General features: G+C 49.0%; 2 protein-coding genes, 1 long non-coding RNA gene and 1 other non-coding gene across 7 annotated transcripts; 2 read left to right on the forward strand and 2 right to left on the reverse strand.

Annotated features, from left to right (window-relative positions):
* Positions 1-157: 157 nt before the first annotated feature.
* On the forward strand, positions 158-10,651 carry SYT11 (synaptotagmin 11). Of its 2 annotated transcripts, none has more exons than XM_004948288.5 (4): positions 158-323; positions 3,844-4,667; positions 6,480-6,603; positions 7,692-10,651. In XM_004948288.5, the coding sequence occupies exons 1-4, from the start codon at positions 290-292 to the stop codon at positions 8,000-8,002; spliced, it is 1,293 nt and encodes a 430-aa protein (XP_004948345.2). In that variant the 5' UTR covers positions 158-289; the 3' UTR covers positions 8,003-10,651. The 2 variants fall into 2 exon arrangements, with proteins under 2 accessions (XP_004948345.2, XP_426721.4); XM_426721.8 differs by having other exon boundaries at positions 6,480-6,600.
* On the forward strand, positions 1,176-1,255 carry MIR1752 (microRNA 1752). Its single transcript, NR_035252.2, has one exon. It is a non-coding gene; the product is annotated as a microRNA 1752 (primary transcript).
* Positions 1,642-3,845, reverse strand: LOC121107591. Its single transcript, XR_005841840.1, has 2 exons — positions 2,296-3,845; positions 1,642-2,213 (listed from the first exon to the last, which is right to left on the reverse strand). It is a non-coding gene; the product is annotated as an uncharacterized LOC121107591 (long non-coding RNA).
* A 3,742-nt stretch (positions 10,652-14,393) lies between the features above and the next one.
* On the reverse strand, positions 14,394-19,767 carry RIT1 (Ras like without CAAX 1). 3 transcript variants are annotated; one of them, NM_001031327.3, is made up of 6 exons: positions 19,692-19,767; positions 19,505-19,620; positions 19,320-19,376; positions 19,054-19,127; positions 17,840-18,031; positions 14,394-16,924 (listed from the first exon to the last, which is right to left on the reverse strand). In NM_001031327.3, exons 2-6 carry the CDS (start codon positions 19,590-19,592, stop codon positions 16,694-16,696), a joined length of 642 nt encoding a protein of 213 aa, NP_001026498.2. In that variant the 5' UTR covers positions 19,593-19,620; positions 19,692-19,767; the 3' UTR covers positions 14,394-16,693. The 3 variants fall into 3 exon arrangements, with proteins under 3 accessions (NP_001026498.2, XP_015154101.1, XP_015154100.1); XM_015298615.3 differs by lacking the exon at positions 19,505-19,620; XM_015298614.3 differs by having other exon boundaries at positions 19,505-19,767.
* Between the last annotated feature and the right edge of the window lie 44 nt (positions 19,768-19,811).

The following is a 19,811-nucleotide window of genomic DNA, read 5'->3' on the forward strand; positions in this document are numbered from 1 at the left end:
GCGGGGCGCGGGCGCCGTACGCACACACCGCAGCCCTTCAGGGCCTCCGCCCGCGCCCCGCTACCCGCACCGCCGCCCGGAGGCGCGGCTGCAGCGCCGCCACTGCCGAGTCACCGCCGGGCGGCTCCGGGGCGGGGCGGGGCGGCGGGGCGGGGCCGGGGCCGGGCGGGGCCTGCGCCGATCGGGACCAGTCGGCGGCTCCTGCATCCCGGGCGCGGAGCATCCTCCGGGCGGGGGCCGTACCGCGGCGCCTCCGCACCGGGTGCCGCATTCCGCCTCAGCGCGGACCATGGCGGAGATCACCAGCGTCCACCCCGGCTTCGGTGAGTGGGGCCGGGCCGCGCGGAGGGCCCCATTCCGCCGTCCTTTCCCCCGGAGCCGGGCCCTGCCCGCCGCCTCCCGACCCCCCTACGGCGGCACCGGCGGAGGTGGCGGCTCCGGGCCGGTCTGGGCCCCGCCGCGGGGAGGATGCGGAGGGCAGCGGAGGAGGCCCGGCCCCGGTACCGAGCGCTGTCTGCGCCGCGCCCGGCCCGGCCTTTGTTCGCGCCTCCCCGGGGGCCGCGGGGCTGCGGCGCCGCCACCGAAGGCCGAGCGGGGCGGGGGGGGCGGCGCGGGGTGGGGCGGGGCCGTTATCCCACACCCCCCCCCCCCCCCAGCAGCGTTCCGCGGGGCCGCGGCGGGCCGAGGGGGTGGGGGCGGTCGGGAAGCGGCGGAGCCCCGCGGCATCATCCGCCCGAACGGCCCCGATGGCCGCGGAGCGGCGCCGGGCTCGGCGCTGAGCGGCGATTGGCGCCCGTCCGTTGGGTCCCCGCGGCCCTTAAAAGCCCGATTGCTGCTCCTTCTGTCCTCCAGCATCACCGACCTTCCCTCGGCACCGTGGGGCCGATCGCTACCGCGCGGTTACCGCGTTTGCTCTAAATTCTAAAGCTCTTAATAACACCGATCCATCCTGCATCACGTCCCGCATCCCTTATGTACAACGGATGCATCCCTCTTGCACGTTCCATATCATTTCTGGGCTGCCATCACCCAACTGCTGGCCACCAGTGGCCATCAGGGTGTAATCAGCAAATATTGGTATTAAAAAGAAGTTTTCGATGATGTCTCGTTAACCAAAACCATAATTGCATACCCCAGAAGCCGATTTGGGCTTCAGTTAGATCTCTGCATCGCATCAAAGCAAAGATCTCTTCTACCAGTGGTGCATTCTTTAAAAAGAATGGGTTCTGTTGGAGAGAAGAGACAAAATGGGCCGCGGTGCCGTTTGAAACGGGCATCCAAAGCACTTCTCTGTGCATGAACTCCCAGAACCTCATCTGCAGGAGTTGGGAGGCAGCTCCCAGCTGTGAGGAACTACAGGAACAGAATTCATGAATGTATGGAAGGATTACGTAAAGTGGGAGTCTCCAGGCAGGAGAGGAGAGGTGCGGCGGGCAGAGCAGGGCTGGTCCTTCTGTGCTCTTTCTTTAATGCAGGAAGAAGCATCCAGCAAAACAAGGTGGGGAGGGCTTGAAATAAAAGCTGTTGGGTTTTTTTTTGCTGTAGTGTTTAATTAAGCTGAGAGTCTCTTTGCCAGGAGGCACTGCGAGAGCCAACTTAAGAGCTTGGAGATTTAGAGGGAGGAAGAATTGCAAAGGCTGGTTTGGTGGTTGCTGATGTGAGTGCTGAAATTGTTTATTGGGAAATAAAGGTACAAGAGCTGATTCTCTGAGGACACAATGGGAACAAAACACACGAAAACATGAGGTCAGAATAAGAAAAGAGTTTGGGCTTTTGTCCTTTCCTGCATGTGCTCTGGAGCTTTTAAGATCTGCATGTGGCTGAATTGTACTGCCTTCAGATTGGCTCTTAAAGACCACTTGGGTCATTTCAAAGAGGGAATGTGAAATAATGAAGCAAAGATGTGTGTTGGTGTTTGTCAGTGTTGAGAGTGCCCCTTGCTTTGGTGACTGTGCTGTGTGCTGCCCTGGGCCCAAAGATGTGAATCCATGGAGGCAGTCACCACCTGAAAGACATCCTGCTGCAGGAAGGGATTCTTCCATCCAACCCAAGGGGATTTTTGTGAGAAGGAGATGTATTGTTATGGGAAAATCAGCTTTCCCTGAGCCTATGAGATACTCAGATTGCAGCCTGGCAGTCTTCTCCTCTTGCCTCGCAGCCTTAATGAATGATAACACAGGAAGGGCAGAGAAAGTGCCAAATTCGGGTGTTGTCTGTAATTGAAGCATGAATTCCGAAGATGATTTTCTGTTGTTAGCAGTGCAGAATGAAGATGTGCAGATCAGATGAGCTCACCTTTGTGTGGCTGTTCCACTTCTTGTCGTGGTGATGACTTTTTGGCTTTCCACGCTCCTACGGAAGCAAGCAGTGTGTGCAGCTTGTGAGGAAAAAGATGGGGCAGAGGGGTTTTGGTTTGCTTAAAAAAGAGGGGGAAAAAGGGAGAAAAAATGATTAGTAAAGCGATAATACAACGATAACAAGACCAATACCTTAATAAACTTCAAAATACCATTGCTTTTAGTGACAACATCCTAGTGTTAAGATGTTTAGGCTATAGAGAAAACACTGCAAAAGCAGCCGCTTGTTTACTTAAATAAACTGAATTTCACACTCCTCCTCATTCCTTCTCACTTCTGAGGGGCCAAGGAAACATGTTGCAGAAGGCGACTGCCCAACAGCAAATAGGAATGTTGTGAGAATCGGGAAGAATTTCCAATCCTGAGTGTAGGGAATGAAATGAAGGAGCACTTCATTGTGAGCACTGCCCACGAAATGCATTCTGTGCCACAGGAGGAGGAGTGCTGGGGCTCAGCATCCCTTCCTTCTCTCCCCCGTTACAATACGACCACAGCGTGAATGTCTCATGGCACAAGAAGAAGATCTTTCCCTTTTCCTTCTCTTTTAAGGCTGAGCATAGCCAGCTCCTTCAAGCTGTCCTCATATTCCATCTGCTCTCCGTTCTCCACCCTCCATCTGCTCCAGCTCTTTAATTATCTTGGTGGCCCTTGACTAAATTGCTTGAGTATGTCAATATAATGTACTGGGGAGCTCAAAACTACTGGTTTCATTCTGTGTTTGATAATACATCTCCAATGCAAGGGGTATAAATAGAAAATAACGAGCTTGGTTGCTAAAAATGAGTCCTGTGCCTTTTTGTTCTGGCCTGATATTGCCGAAGAACCCAATTGACATAAACTCCAGAAAATATCAAATAATCCCTAAATGCAAAAAGAGGATATTCTGCCCATTGCTTTTGAACATCAGATTTTCACATGAGAAATCCGTGGTAACCGTGGGGTGGGCAACGTTTTGTCAGCAGCTGCTCATCAGAATGTGAATGAACATAAATAATAATACTGGGGTGAAAAAGCAGAGAATGCAACGCAGGGGAACAGTCGAAAAGAACAACGTCAGCTTTTGGGTGAGACACAGAGTGGGTCGTGTGTGCATGACATGATTCCCCAGGGGAGGTGGGGAAACAGAACAGTAAGAGGAGGAGAATGAACCTCCTCCACTTGCTGGTGTGCGATATGGACGTGCCCTGTCCCTTTTTCTTGTGCATGTGGGACAGGGCCACGTTCATCACCCACCACAAAGAAATAACTGTAACCTAGTTATTAACCAAGGTTTAAATTGTTCATAAGGGACAACTCCAAATCCACTGTTGTGTCCATAGAAATACAAGTTATGAAATACAAGTTAACTGTTTATTCCAGGGAAGCCTCCATACCAGGCTTACTGAATAGCATGCTGCAGAGTCCCCTCCCAGGCGTGCTCCCTCCTGTGGGGCTGTGGCACTCCCAGAGGTTCCAGCTCTTTCTTGACTGCCTTTCTCCCCTACAGATGTCTCTCCAGTTGTGGCAGGCCTCATTGGTGCTACTGTCCTGGTGGTTTCTGTCTCAGTAACAGTTTTTGTGTGGACATGCTGTCACCAGCAAGCAGAAAAAAAGCACAAAACCCCACCGTATAAATTCATTCACATGTTGAAAGGCATCAGCATCTATCCGGAGACCTTGAGTAACAAGAAGAAAATCAACCGAATCCGGAGAGACAAGAATGGCGCTCCTAAGGAGACTGGGAGGGGAAACCTTTTGGTGGATGCTGCTGAATCTGGCTTGGTAGGCTCTGATAAGGCTCCAGATGGGCCAAACGCAGCTCCCCACATTGATCAGCTTCCGATCAAAGTAGATTACGGAGATGAACTAAGCCCAGATCAAAGCCTCACTCCAGGAGGAAGTAAAACCTCCTCCCCATCTTCTCCGGGGGAGGACGTCCTGTTGGGTGAACTGACTTTCTCAGTGGACTACAACTTCCCTAAAAAAGCACTGGTGGTTACCATCCAGGAGGCTCACGGGCTGCCAGTTATGGATGAGCACACTCAGAGCTCTGACCCATACATCAAGATGACCATCCTTCCCGACAAAAGGCATCGCGTGAAGACTCGCGTGCTTCGCAAGACTCTGGATCCGGTCTTTGATGAAACCTTCACCTTCTATGGGATCCCCTACAGCCAGCTCCAGGATTTGGTGCTTCACTTCCTGGTGTTGAGTTTCGATCGCTTTTCTCGAGATGATGTGATTGGAGAAGTCATGGTGCCCCTTGCAGGAGTGGATCCGAGCACTGGGAAGGTTCAGCTGACCAGAGAGATCCTCAAAAGGAACATACAGGTAAGTAACTTCTGGTGTCATGGAGGTTTCCTTGTGTTGCATTTGATCCCGGTTTGGGAGCCTCGGAGGTCTGGTGAGCAGGAATGCTACAGCATTCTTCAGTTATGAAACCCATTTTTTTCCACAGATGTATGTAATTTTAGTAATATCTGACCATGCTCTTTTAGTTTGGCAGTTCTCTGCTGTGTGGTTATAGAGATTTGGTAACAGAGTCACTGCAGAGGCATAGAAATGAGGGGTGCTGTAACCAATGATGCCAAAAGAAAAGGCAAAGTCCCACTCCCAGTAAAAGAGCAGTGTGACAAAGGGACGTTCATCCCCATCCAAGCTGCTCATGGGGAACAGCTAGAGATACAGTTGCTCTGAATACCTTTTGTATCAATTCTGATTAACAATATATCCTGCTCTGCAAAGGCGAATCTCACTTAAAGAAGGATTCATCTGACCCTTCTGGACACCTCCATTTGTAATTACCGAATTTGTAACTGTAGGCTGTAAGCCAGTGAAAATATATCAGCATCACCAGCAGAGGCTGCCACAAAACATGGGGAGATGTCTGGAGCAGCTCAGATCAATCCCACCCCCAACGACCCTCTCTTTTTCCCACGTGAGGATGAAGTGTATCTACCACGGTTTTGCCCAATGCAGACATGTAAGTGAAGTGAATCCCACCCTCATGTCTCGTGCTGTAGACTGGAAAGAAAAGCAGCCTGCAGAAAAGATGAAGGCTCGCCTTGATGGGCTGCTTTGCATTCTGTGCAATGGCTGCCTTAAGTTTTTTCAAGTATTCTTTTCAGTGCATTGACTGTATGTCCTATAGGCTCTACAAGTAATAGATTAAAAATTGAGAAAAGTGCTCACGCTAAAAAATAGATGGAATCAAGGATGCAAATTATTTAACATGCAACGGTAATTAAAAATAGATTTGCCTTGGTGTCAGCTGCACACACGATATTCTCCAACTAATTTAACAGATTTAACATTTATTGTGGTGGTGTTTCTATTGGAAACAAAGCAAATCCTCCATTTGTGACCTCCTTCCCCATCTGCACGGCGGGGTTAAAAGGAGCAGATGCTAACAGAGGGGGCAGGGCAGGGTGCTGATGGCTGAGCTTTTAGCATGCAGCTGTTTGAGTTCTGCAGTGCTGTCACTGCTGTGCTCCTGACACCACACGATCTCATGCCCACTGCTAATACCATTTTCCTTGATAGCAAATAAACTTAATCTAAATTAGTGCCATCTCACTGAAAGTTAATGAGTACCGACTGGAAACCAAAGCTAATAATCTTAATGGTGTTACTCTTTGGAAGGATGTACAACAAGTTTAATGGAATAGTTTCTTTTTCGTCTTCATCCTTTTCCAGTGCAGACTGATGGTGGAGCTTCCAAAATGTGCCCAAGGAGCTCGAGGTGCTCACCAGTGTAAGCTCCAAAAGAAGTCAGTGAACTTATTGCTCCTAGAAACCACAGCATCTCCAGAGGAGTCCTCAGAGGAACCCTGGGGTGCTGATTTCTCTGAGCGTGGCCCCAGGTTTGCTCCCAGAGAAGCTGAAGGCTGTAGTGATGCTTACTTTGCTCAGCAGGCACTTCGGGGGTGTAGAGCAGAGGATGATTTACCTTCAGCAACTCACTCTACTTCTGGAGACCTCCCGTGGCTAAGGCTGAATGTATTTAGAATGAAACACAGATAATTTTCCAACTTCTTGGTCCTTTAGCATAAGAAAAGGAAAATACTGGTGACCCCCAACATTTGCCCGTGTTTGTTAAGACCACGTTGTCCTAATAAATCATTGCTGTTTCTTGTTTCACAGAAATGCATTAGCAGAGGAGAGCTGCAGGTCTCACTATCTTACCAACCCGTGGCGCAGAGAATGACTGTTGTGGTGCTGAAAGCCAGACATTTGCCAAAGATGGATATCACTGGCCTCTCAGGTAGAAGCTATTTTCTCCAACCCTGAATGTGTTTGTACTCTGCCACACAGAAGGCAATTCATAGCTTTGCTGAAGTGCTGCACCCCTCACGCAGCCCAGGGGTGCTCGAGCATGCTGTTGTTTCCATCTGAAAGAACATGTAGTGTAGTAAAATACAGGCTGGGTCCAGAGGAGAGGGGAAGGAGCCTTTTACTATCCAAACAGAGCACAGCAGCTGTTGGTTGCTGGGTAGGAATTGTGTTGCAGAAGGAAAATGCTGTGCATTCTGATAAATAACAGAATGAGAGAGAAAACTCCCAGTCCCTACAAGCTCAGCTCACTTTCAGATCTTTTCACCTCTTATGATTGTCTTTATTTTGCATACCTTTCCTCAAACTCCTGAGGGTGATGGATCACTGTAAGTGACAGAACAGATCAGATGCAATATGCAAGGCTAACGTTTTATCTTTCTCTGATCCTTATATTATGCATGAGCATATGGTTTAAGAAGTAAAAACTAAACATTGCTAGCTGGGTGTCACTTCTAGCTTCAAAACTTGTGTTACGTCAGAAAAGCACCGTATACCACCTATATTAATTTAATCCTAATGCTGGCATAGAGGGTAAATTGGCTTGAGGCTGGTGGAAAAATGAAGGCTTAATTTTCAGCTATTCTCAGTTTCAATACCTTTCATTGCAACCGTTTCCCATCTTAAAACTATTCTGACGCTTTGTGGGACCATTCCCTGAAATTAGGTAAAATATTTCTTCTTACAAATGTCAGCAAACAGTGAAAGTTTTGCCAAGTTGGGCCCTGACCTCACCAGAAAGCTCCCCATGTGGTCCTGCTAGGAGCAGTTGTTGCAGCTGGTATGCCACTTGCTTCCCCCACTTCCCCATGCAGTGCTGAAGCCTGTTAAGAACTCCAGGTGCTGATGTCAGCTGGTTGCTCTGCAATGGGAGAATCCTGACAGTCCCCAGCTGTGGGAGCTGAAGTGTGAACCTAGACGTGCACAGTTCACTTCTGCCTGGATCAGCAAGCTGAACCCATCCCCCCCTTCCCAGAGCATTGCAGGACTGTGTTATTAGTTCATTTCTCTCTTCTCTGGCAGATCCCTACGTTAAGGTGAATGTTTATTACGGACGAAAGCGCATAGCAAAAAAGAAGACCCACGTGAAGAAGTGCACTTTGAATCCAGTCTTCAACGAATCCTTCATTTACGACATCCCCGTCGATCTCCTCCCTGACATCAGCATCGAATTCCTGGTCATCGATTTCGACCGTACCACAAAAAATGAGGTGGTGGGACGGCTGATTTTGGGAGCTCACAGCATCACTGCAGCTGGTGTGGAGCACTGGAGAGAGGTTTGTGAGAATCCTAGAAAGCCGGTGGCCAAATGGCACAGCCTGAGCGAATACTAGCAGAGGTTGTGGCAGCTGATCATAGAACAGACTTACACCTTGTTTTAGCTGTAGAACTAAACTTTCGTAAGAAGCAGCAGCTGATGGGTTCTCTAGTGATGTGATTTTGCAGGGCACTACGATTCTAAAGAGCATTAAATTAAAAAAAAAAATACCACAAATATATATAACAGTGTAATCACGCTATTGCATGCCTAATACAAACTGAAATTAGTATAACTACCAATATCAAGTCGCAGATTTTAATACAATTATCTGTCACTATGGAAGTTGTGTTTGTGCCGAACTGTCTTTGCTGGTATTCACCAAAATTGGCCTGTCTTTATTAGGCTTCTCCCAAAGTTTCTGGATTCTGCTGTTTAACCTCTAGTTTCTTGTTAGTTTGCCTGCCCATTGGTTCTTGCAGTTCTCTTCTTTGCTGGTTTGGGAGTACCAACTGCGTTTCCATTGAAGGTGGTTTAGAATTCTGCACTAATGCAAAAGGAAAATACAGGGGAAAATGGCACTTTCCTTCAGAGACAAAAAGAAAAAGTTTCTTTATCAGGTACTAAAAGACTTATATTGTGGTATCACTGCTTTGGAGCTGTAAGGCCACAGCCTCAAAGATTCGCATCTAAAATTCATACACCAACAAATGGATCACTTTGCTTTTGCCACGTGGAAATTAGCACAGACACGATCCTCCAGACTGTCAGAAGTGGGGGAATTCCACTACACTGTGTTTTATTTAACCCTGTGTGTGAAGGGCCCACCAAAACCTGACACGGCGCTGTTTGTTAAGGAAACTCTTGCTGGTTCTTTTAAACATTAAATCTGAAATTCCACAGGATTGGTAAGTTCTGGAATAGCAGCATAATGTGACGAGACAGGAGAATAGCTTGGGGAGAGAGGCATGAAAGCTTCATAGAGCTTCCCTTAGGTTCAAAGTGAGTCAATTTGCATGATCTGGGACAGCTCTCCAGAAGGAGTAATGCAGAGCAAAGTCTGTTCTGACACAAAGTCAAACTGGCCAAGCAGTTAAGCTTTAGAGTTTCAGAGCAGCTCGAGTTCGCTCTGCAATTGTGGACACGACTTCTGAGACTTGAAACATGCATTCTGTCACCTCTGAAATGCAGCAATGCTGCTTGATAAATGTGGCCTGCAGCACTTCAGGCTGCCAGCCCCTAACACTCAGCAGTTCTGAGCTCACAAAGTTCCACCAATATATAACTGAAGTTTGGAAACAGCTGCATTCAATCTCACTTCAAAGTGAGACAACATTCACCAAGACGTTTTTAGCCAGGAGGATCTTGGTGAGTAACATGATTGGGCTTCTTCCTACATTCAAGCCAGGAAAGACATAAGGATGATAACTGGCAGCAAATAATTAGTTGTAAGCATTGTTGGTGAGCTGAACGTAAATAGTCCTAACAAGCAGCAGAAATTCAAAGCGTTTCTGTGCTCTCCAATGGAAACACAAAGCAGAGCTGAGCTCGCAGGGAGGCACGCAGCAGACTGCCAGGTTGCAGTGTTCGTGTGGTTGCTTCCAGGCAGGCCGTCTGTTCTGTGCCATGTGGAATGTAAATAGTGTGTTGTAATTAAACGCTTCTAAGATCACTGAACTATTTGCAGGACTTGGCTGTTGAGTTTTAGAGCCCTAATGGAAAAATGATCCTTTCCACCTTCTTCCTAATGAAAGTAGAATCACTGAGCAAGTCTTACCCGGTTCCCCTTCCAACCACAAAGTAAAACACTGCTGCTGGGATGGCTGTTCACGTGCACAGTCAGTGCTTGATCCATTGGCAACCCTTTGGCATCTCTCCCTCAGAAATTGCTTTTGGAAGGCCGAGTTTTCTCACTCGTAGCCACTTTCTCATTGAACTTCCTTCTAGGCAAAATGTCTTTTCAGAAGAGAAGTCACACTGAAGCTGCAGCTCTATTTCTCAGTCCCGCGTGGCAGACAGAAGCACGGACTTCTGTCTGCGTTTAATCAATCCCAATCACAAGCATTACTGCCTGAGGTTACAGCAGATTTTATCAGTCCCTTACGGCCACAAACCAGAGCTCTCCTTCGGAAACAGCCGTAGGTCTGTCCCAGTCCTGGTTTTTGCACTAAGCAATCGTGTCGCTCACCTTTAGGAATCATCACCACTTTTTCTTTCTCAGAAAATCCGATCACCAGAACAGAACAAACCAACACAAAGTTCCCTTTTCTTCCCTTCAGTGTGAGAAGCACGCGTAAGCCTGGATGATCTCTATCAGATTCCTTTAGCTGAGAAGGAAAGATGAACTTCTTGTCAAGGAAACATGCTCAGGGTAAATAGTCTTAGGCTATCGGGCAGATAGGAATAGCTCCAACGCTTCTGGAATAATAGGAAACTGAAGATGTGCAGATATATATATTTTTAAAACGTAAAATAGACAGTAAGTGCCAGCGGACTCACTGTAAAATCTCCCAGATGTGGTTATTCTTTACCTTGTGTCTTCTATTGTAAAATTAACTTGGACAGTTACAGCGTTGTGTGGATAAAAAAAAAAAAGGCAAAAATCCTAACTCAACATGTGTGAAACTGCATAATGCTAGAAGCTACTTGACATTATGTAATGCTATCTTGTATGTTGGATTTGTTAACGCACATTGAGCGTGGAAATAAAACTTAAATCACTTTAGATGGTGACTGTGCTGTGTTTGAGCGCAGGCAGCGCGCGGAAACAAACCTGCACAGAGCACACCTGGAAAATACAGAGCAGAATCCAATGAAGTGCCCTGCTGTTCCTGAAACATCAGCACACGCAACAACTGTCATCGCTGAGCCTCTCCACGGCTGTAATTCCATGTGAACGGGCACCTAAAGGGAATAAATGGGCAAAAAAGAATTTGGTCGCTGAAAGAATGTTGGAAGAAAAGCAGAAAAGCTGTTTGGTTCTTTTGTTCGTGGGTCAGACGCATTCCTGGATTCCCAGCTGCTTTTTTCAGGAGCACTTTTGTCCGTGTCACTGTGAGATACAATGGTGTGTCCCGAGGCGCAGCGCTCTGTAATGCAGCTTCTGCAGCTCCCATCACTACTCCAGAGCACAGCACTGCTGGGCACAAAGCCACGGCTTTAGAAAACACCAAATAGTGCAGAATACCAAACTGTGTTTCCACAGCAACGTGGCTACAGAAACCCTCCAGCACGGCGCTTCTCCCAGCCTGGTAGCCTCCCCTGCAACAAAGGACGGGGATCCAGAGGTGCCTGAGGTATCTGAACACCTGAAATAAGCTTCATGGGAACTTCGGGTCTCGTCTTTTAAGATCTTGGTGGCTTCACCCCGTAAAGATCTTCCAATGTCCCACAAAATGGAATGCAGTCAAATGCCTCAGCTCCTCAGACACCGTTTTATACCAGAAGGGAACGGTTCATTTAGGAAGGAGAAAGCACCACGTCCAAGAGGTAAGGATATCCCAAAACGCTGCGCTCCATCCCACACACAGAGTGCATTTACCCATCCTTACCTCGCTGTCCACACTGCAATTGATCGCAGTGTTTAAGCACTGTCAGTTATTTATCCCTGTAATGCCTGCAGTTGGCAGAGTGGTTTCAGTCCAAAGCACCTTCTGACAGCTTTGCACTGTGCAGGATGTGAAAGAAAACCTCTCCTCACCCCTCTCTGCTTGGCTTCTACCTCGAACAGTGCAGGGCTTTCACAAACGTCCCACTTCAGGTTCTGACACCATTCAGCTGAAGCAGAAACAAAAGGATTTGCATAAGAAAAAGAGAAGAAGCAAACAGAACGGGTCTGACAAACCATGAAAAGAGAAACGTTTCGGGGAAAGCACGGAAGCTCTGCTCAGAGCTTCCCACCTTCTCTGGCTCTGGCTGCTGCTGCCATTGAAATCAATAGGATTTTTGCCTTCTCTCTCTGGCAGCATTAATTGGGCCCCTCCTTCTCCAACAGCTTCTACCTCTCCTAATTCAACACGGGAGCAAGACCAGTTACCATGGTAATGCGAGTTACTTTTTGATGACAGACGGGATCCGGGCTCTGCTGGTATCTCCTTTAACAGGCAGTCAGAAATAGCTCATCCATCCCCAGCAGTGCCTTATGCTTCACTCCTCCCGTTCCACCCTGTTTACAAGCAGCGTTTGGATACTGATCATTTAGAAAGTCATTCCACTGCTTGGAGAAAGGCGAGAGGGCCCCCATGCAGGCACTGCTACTGATGTGCTCACAGTGTGCTCCGATGGACGCTGGGTGAGCCTCACTCAGAACCCACAGCACGGAAAGCTGGGGGACCTCTGCAGCAGGATGGGAACGTGGGGCACTCCTGGGGTTCTTTCACTTGTGTTGTTTGAACTGCTGTGTTTACTTCCTTCTTTCTGTGGTCCTTCCGAAGATGCCTTACCTGCCTACCAGGCTCATCGGGAAACGGGATGGGAAAGGAAACACATGCTAAGAAATACGTAAGAGAAAGTAAGGAAGTAACAGAAAGGGAAGTGGCAGGGAAGGGAGGGAGGCGGCGCAGCGAGCGGGCAAACACTCCTTGAGTCATTTCATTTGGGTCGGGTTTAATTTTCATCAGGTTGAGAATCTGCTCCCTTTAGTACGCCTAAATACACAAGGAGGAACGTTGCAGGGAGGAACTCTCCCTCACAGGATGGCTGGGTATGGTTCCACTTAGCAAGCCTTGCGTTTCAGCCACATAATAAGCTTTGTATGTGTTCATCCTTTCCTGGCCATCCTCAGACAACACACCTCAAACTTTAGTTTTCACAGCCAGAAATACAGCTCCCCTGTATTCCTACGCTCTATTTCTTCATAGAGCATTCAAGTTGTACGCAGGATTGGGCAAAGAAACGTGTGTCAGTTCTAACCTTCCCATCCAGAACGACGCTCCTCACCTCTTCCACCATCGGCCATCTAGCGGCTCAGCTGCTCCAATGCAAATCCCCATCACGTGTTTCCCATCCGTGAGCTTCACACGCAGGCTCACTGCAAGGAATGACATCAGCCTATGAAACATCCCACTGTCACTCATCTGCTGTGGCAAAATGCAAAGCAGAACGTTTGTGCTGGAGGAAAAGGAACATCTCAGACCTCCTGCGGTTCCTCGCAGCCACATCTATGTGCGTGTAAAGGAGCAGGCATGGCAGCACGCCGACCCACATACCCCACTTCATCTGCAGGGCTTTTTCGGTCAGTTCTCAGTTACATGTAATTCACATCCACGTTTTGAAACGTTACCAGTTTTGCATACCTGTAAACAACTTCTTGGTATGTCAGCAACCTTTATCCGCAGCAGGAAGGTGCTGTGGTTCTGCATTCCTGCAATAGGAGCAGGAAAGTAAAGCTGTATCAGCACAGCAGAACACAGCAAAGCTTTTCTCGGTGGAGTCCAAGCGGACAATAAACAGTAACATTTGCTCAGCTGCACACAGTGTGGCAGTGTTGGGCCCTCCTGAGCTGCAATCTCTTCATTCCTGGGGATGTTTGTGAACTGATGGCAGTAATTTCTGCCTTAAACACCTCCAAGTGTGGCCTCGGGGAGGTGAAGCAATGAAACTCTCCCTCTGTTGCCATACAGAACATATTTGCTGCCTCTCCCAGCTCCTGGGGGCTCAGACAACGGCACACAATGGTACCGACTGCCTCAAAGGTCAAAGCCTCCATCGGGACGGGCTGTTACACACAAAATACTCCTGTAGCTGTTCAGATGACAGACAAATGGCATCTGACAACCACACTGGACTGCAGGGAACGCCGCGGTGTTCGTTGTTTTCATTCCACGGATATTTTACAAAAGGCTCATCACTGGAACCAGTCCTTCATGGCTTCCAGATTCCAGGGATGAACCTAAAAGCGAAGCCCTGAGACGTCTGTCTCCAACCTAATTGGAATTTCCCCCTAATTTGCCTCTAGATCTTAGCATAGCACCGACATACTCATTAACTTTTAGTATGAATATCAGCCAGGAAATGTGTTCTGCCCTACAGTCGAAAGCCACGTAGCCAAAACTAAACCAAAGCAGAAGAGCCTTTTCCTTCAGGCTGAGCTCCACGTCCTGTAGTTAGTGAAATAGGACGGGGATAAAGCAAAGTGAAGTGCTCCCTGTCCCTGAATACACTTAACCTGTTCACTCTGGATGGGTTGGTCCAAACCATAGAGCAGCCATCAGCACTGCGCACCGTCACACCGCTCCTAAGGAGATAAAGCACCCAAACTGTTGAGCTTCACACCACTTAACCATAAATATCCATTCCTTTACATTTATCATTATTCTGTTGTACTTTCAAGGCTCCCAGCAGTAAGATGAGCACTTTCCAAGCTCACTTAAAAGCACCCCATGAGCTTTCCTGCCCTACCTCAGTCTCACACGTGCAGCACGACGGGTGGAAGTTCCACGCCATGCAATAAGACACCCAACACCAACTTTGTATTAAAAACTCTATATTGTGTCACATAAAACGATAATCCCGTGTACAAATTTATACATGACAAAAATAAAACTTTTTTTTTTTTCTTTTGAATAACACTGTAAAAAAAAGAAAAAAAGTGCTTGCTGCTGTTCTGGTTTAGTAATTCTAGAAGCAACAGGCTCATAAAAGGCATTAGTAAACATATATGTTGCATTGAAGGGATCATGTAAGGCACAGACATTACAGACAGGGGATGGGGAGAACTGGGCCTGCTCAGCTCCCAGCACACAGCCTGAGATTGGAAGTAATCATTGCCACAAAGGAATCAGAACTGCTCCTGGAGGAGCGGATCCATCAGCGCCGCTCCCAACCCTAATCCTGACCCCAACCCCAACCCCAACCCTAACCCTGCCGCTGTCCCTGGCTTCTATCTATCAGTTTTAGATGGCATTTAATCCAACAGGGAGTGACTCACAGACCTGCAGTTCCACACCAGTAACCACAATAAAGACAGCACAACTGCAGGCTGTGGTTCATGGTGAATTCATGGTGAACTGAGGAGAGCTCTGACATTCCCAGCAACCCCAATCGTTCCCTCTGCTCTGCCATCGGTGATGATTACCAGCACAGCCTAACACTGCAGTTCTGGAAGGAAGGGAGAAGCAGAAATCCATTCCAATGCTGAGCTTAGCTACAAACACATCCAACCATTCACCCCTCTCCAGTTCCTCATGACAGATTCTTCTTAAAACCTTACACAAAGAAAATACCCTTAGAAGCACCAGGCACAGAAGTTCCAGTGGTATCTTACACAAGGAGTGTAGAAAGAAGAAAGCCTAAAGGTCTGTATATTCATTATCTTCACTTTTTGTGCCGGATCTTTTTACACATCCATTCTACCAACTTGATTCAGTTGTGATGGCACACTGCAGCACACCGAGAGGCACTGCAGGGCCTTTTGGTCAGTAAGATTAACAGCGACTGACACGGAGGATCAACAATTAAGAGAAGCATTTGAGTAATACTGCACTTACAGTCTGCTGAGCTCTTTATCAGAGAGACTCGAGGCACTTCACGCTCTGAGAAAGGCATTTAAACCCATCTGAGTCACCTACGATTTTCTCTATCAGTTAAAAAATAACATCCACCTCTCCGTGAGCATTTTGTACTGCGACAACAGCTCCGGATTGAAATCCTATAAGCAGTGTATGTGTAAAATCATCCCCAAGGAGGAAGGCTGTGCTGATGGTTGGGTGGGAATGCCCAGCAGTGCTGCTGCTGTGCCCCACTCACTGCTCCCTTCTGCTGATCCCACCTTGAAGGCAGCACTGAAGAACCTCAGCAGCATCAGGGATATCAGTTCTGGCCCCATTGCCTCGCTTTCAGTCTTCTTTACAAAGCAGTTATCACAGATTAATCTGAAATGACTACGTTAGAGACTCCTACTCAATAATACTGTCTCCTTTAAGACAACCATACAAAAGTGAACGTAAATAAATATGCCACTGCACCATCACAGCTACGATTTCAACAAACAAGTCAGAAAATCCAAAGCTGCAGTTTCCAGCTCATCACAAACACTCCAACAACGCCATCAATGCTAAATGGAGGGACGATGCTACATGTCCACGCACTGCTGCCAAGTTACAGCTGCCAGAGAACAATAATTTGCTGTTTCTGACCTGCTGAGGATCCCAACCACCACACTGGGAGTTCACTGCTCATTCAGGTGAACTTTTTGCTAGAAAAACCCTTTTCCAAGAGAACAAAGCACACATCTCCCCTCGCTGCCATCCGCACGCAGCCCGGGCTGCGCTGTCACACACTTCGCTGAGTATTTTCCATCAGAACCTCAACAAAATCCTCCTCTGATGGTGATGGGAGGGACTGCTCAGGAACGCAGCAGCGTTCTGTGGTGCAGACAACTGAGAAACAGAATGAAGTTAAGTTAAGCTGGGTAGAAATTCAGCATCTTTTTTCCCCTTAAAACAACTCAGACTTCCAGTATGCAGTGACCAAACATTCCAAAGTGCAGTGTCAGAAACCTACCAGCATCTGTAACCCACATACAAGCAGTATTTTGAGAATCCGGTCTAAAAATGACAACAAACAGAAGTCCAATTGTTACTGTGTCCCAAGTTAAACATCCAGAACTAAGAGAATACCGTTTTAAGCAATAATAACGGGTGAAAGTGATGCTCCCCCTCTCAGAAGTCCCATCAGTCCTTAAACCTACTGCTGAAACGTTGTCATTCAACCGCTTTGGTTCCGAGTGGCTGCTCCCAGGTTTTCTCTTCCAGAGGAGTTCTTCCCTTCAAGTGACCGAATCCTTCTTCCTCCTGAACGGGGATTTCAGTCTTTTCCAAACGCTGCTTTTGGGTTTGGATTTCTTTTCCATTGCCATCACTGCTTCTTTCTCTTTCCTGCGGATCTCTCGCACCAGAGCGTGGAACACATCGTCAATGTAGTAACGGTACGCAGCAGAAGTTTCAAAGAAAGGGCAGTTGAATTCTCGTGCTAAGGCAGAGCCTTCTTCTTTGGAGACCTGAAATAAACCACACTTGTGAAGAAAGCCAAAACCAGAGAGGTTCTTCCTTTCTCTCTTCTTGTTCTGCTCGGCCCACAGCTGTGTGTGCAGCCTCCCAGTTCCAGGACTGCCCACCTCCACCGATGTCTGCATCTTTCTCTACATATCCCCTTCTCTTTCATCCATCATTCCCCAAGCAACGTAACCAGCTGTAAGAGACTCCAGACACAGCAGTTCTGGTCATTCGTAAAACAAGAAAATCCTTTCAGACAGTATTCCCTTCCCCCAACGTAATCCTGGACTGCCCGATGCGAGCAGCCCTCAGCCCAGCATGAGTGTTTGTCAGTCTGGGGGATTCCTCCCCCTGATCACTAAAGCTGTGCCCACTCCCTGTCCTCTGCTCCACACCTCAGTGTGGGTGTTCCACCTCAGCAACACTCCTGCCACAACACACACTGAAAAACCACCTCACTCCAGGCACACAAACACCTCTGCAATTTGTTTTCCTTCTTGCTCTGAAGCTTTGCTTCAAACTGTTTCAATCAGACAAGTGTTACCATTCCCTTAAGCTGAAGCTCGCTGTCCTTTCTGTGCATTCTTACCCCTGTTATTAATTACACCTCCTTTCTTAGCAGATGTGCATCCTCTGATTTGTAATATTTGCAGTGCTGCACCTCCATTATCAGTATCTCTTTTCAGGAAATAAAGACAGGAAAAACCAAAGAGCAGCTGAAAGCCAAAGCATCAACTCAAAGACTTCACTCCCATGCTGGTTACATACACTTGGTTACTCAGCACTCCAGCTTAAATTCATACTGCCCTCACATTCAACTTACTACAGAGTGAACCCATAAGAAATTAAGAACGTGATCTCTTCTACGGCTGCATTCTGAAGCTGAAGCAGAAGGGGGGGCCTCTTTGGGAGCCACACACCTGCCGCAGCTGCGTCAGGTCGGATTTGTTCCCCACCAGAACCACGGGGGTGTCGTCGGTGCGCCGGACACGATAGATGAGCTGCTTGAATTCACGCACTTCGTGGAAGCTGCGTCGATCCGTGATGGAGTAGCAGATGATAAACCCCTCTCCAGCCCTCATGTACTGGTCCCTCATGGCCGTGAACTCTGCCTACAAACAGACCGTGACACAAACACAACCATTTTCTCACTGGAAACACGAGGTGCATCCCAAAATCAGCAGCGCAGGAACGCTGGACAAACTTGTCATCTCTCTCCTCATCCTGTTATACACGGGACAAAACTCTATGGGATCAACACCATCTCTTCCTTGGTAGAGAAATAATGTAAGCATGCATTTTGTACGTGTAGAATGATCCAAGGGATGAAACCTTCCGTAGGAGGATAGGCTGGGAGAGCTGGGGCTGCTCAGCACAGAGAGCTGAGAGCAGCTTTCCAGTTTCTAAAGAGGCTGCAATTAAGGAGGGGGCAGACTCATTAGCAGTCTGCTGTGAGGAGACTGAGGTAGGTGGCATCAAACTAAAAGAGGGGAGATTTCCATTAGGCATAAGAAGGGAGTCAAACCAATTAAACAACTCTGTGTATATTTTCAGTCAATACACATCACTTACTGAGCGCGAGCAGAGAGATGCAATGAAGAGAGCAACACGTGAAGTAAAAGTGCTGCCTGGGCTGCCTAAACACAGCATGACAGCAATGCTGTGGGCACAAAGATCATAGAATCACTGACTCATAGAACGGCCTCGGCTGAAAAGGACCACAATGCTCATTGAGTTCCAACCCCCTGCTGTGTGCAGGGCCGCCAACCACCAAATCAGGCTGCCCAGAGAATCCATAGGACGCCATAAGGACCCATAGGGCACCATTAGGACCCATAGAATCACTGACTCATAGAATGACCTGGGTTGCAAAGGAGCACAATGCTCATCAGCTCCAATCCCCTGCTGTGTGCAGGGTCGCCAACCAGCAGCCCAGGCTGCCCAGAGCCACATCCAGCCTGGCTTTTAATGCCTGCAGGGATGGGGCATCCACAGCCTCCTTGGGCAACCTGCTCCAGTAGATGAATTAAGACAGCTCTGACGACTATTCAGAAGACAGACCGGCTCGTTGCTGCGGGGTTATCTCTGTCCCTGCCCTCTGCAGCCTCCCATGCACCCAATGCTGCTCACCAACCTGTCCCGCCGTATCCAGGATGTCCAGGTTGGCAGGTTCGTCATCGATGCGTATCCGTATCTTGTAGGCATCCTCTGAAACCGCAGCACAGCGGGGAGAACAGAACGTGAACGGCACTGCAACGCCCGGCCGGCACCGACACACAAACAGAACGCGACGCAGAGGGAGCGCGGGGTGGGAACGCCGCGCTGGGAGCCTTCAAAGCATCGCGCCGGCAGCAGCGCGACCGCGGGGGGGCAGAGCGGGGCGGGGGGGGCCGATCTCACCGATGGTCGGGTCGTGGTCCTCGGGAAAGCGGTGGCTGATGAACTGCATCGTCATGGCTGCAAGAGAAAAGACGCTGAGCGCCCACCGCCCTGCGGGCGACGCGGCCCCGGCGGCGGCGCGGAGCTCCGCCCTCACGGCGCGGCGGGAACCGCCCGGCCCCACAGCCCGCCCGGCCCGCACGCACCGCTCTTTCCGACGCCGCCGGCGCCCAACATCACCAGTTTGTACTCGCGGGGCTGCCCCGCGCCGCCCGGCCGGGCCCCGGCGTCCATCTCCTCAGCACCGAGCGAAGCGCCGCCCCTGAGGGGGGAGGAAAACGGCGTGAGCCCGGCGGCCCTTCGCGCGGCCCCGCCGCTCCGCTCCCCGCTCACCTCAGGCCGCTCCGCGACGCATCTCACGCCGCCGCCGCCGCCGCACGGCCCGGCGCGGAGCTCAGGCGGCGACCCCAAAATGGCGGCGGGGCCGCGCCAACGAGAGACCGCCCCGCGCGA

Source organism: Gallus gallus, chromosome 25 (genome assembly GCF_016699485.2).
Source record: "Gallus gallus isolate bGalGal1 chromosome 25, bGalGal1.mat.broiler.GRCg7b, whole genome shotgun sequence".
In the NCBI taxonomy this organism is placed as follows: Eukaryota; Metazoa; Chordata; class Aves; order Galliformes; family Phasianidae; genus Gallus; species Gallus gallus.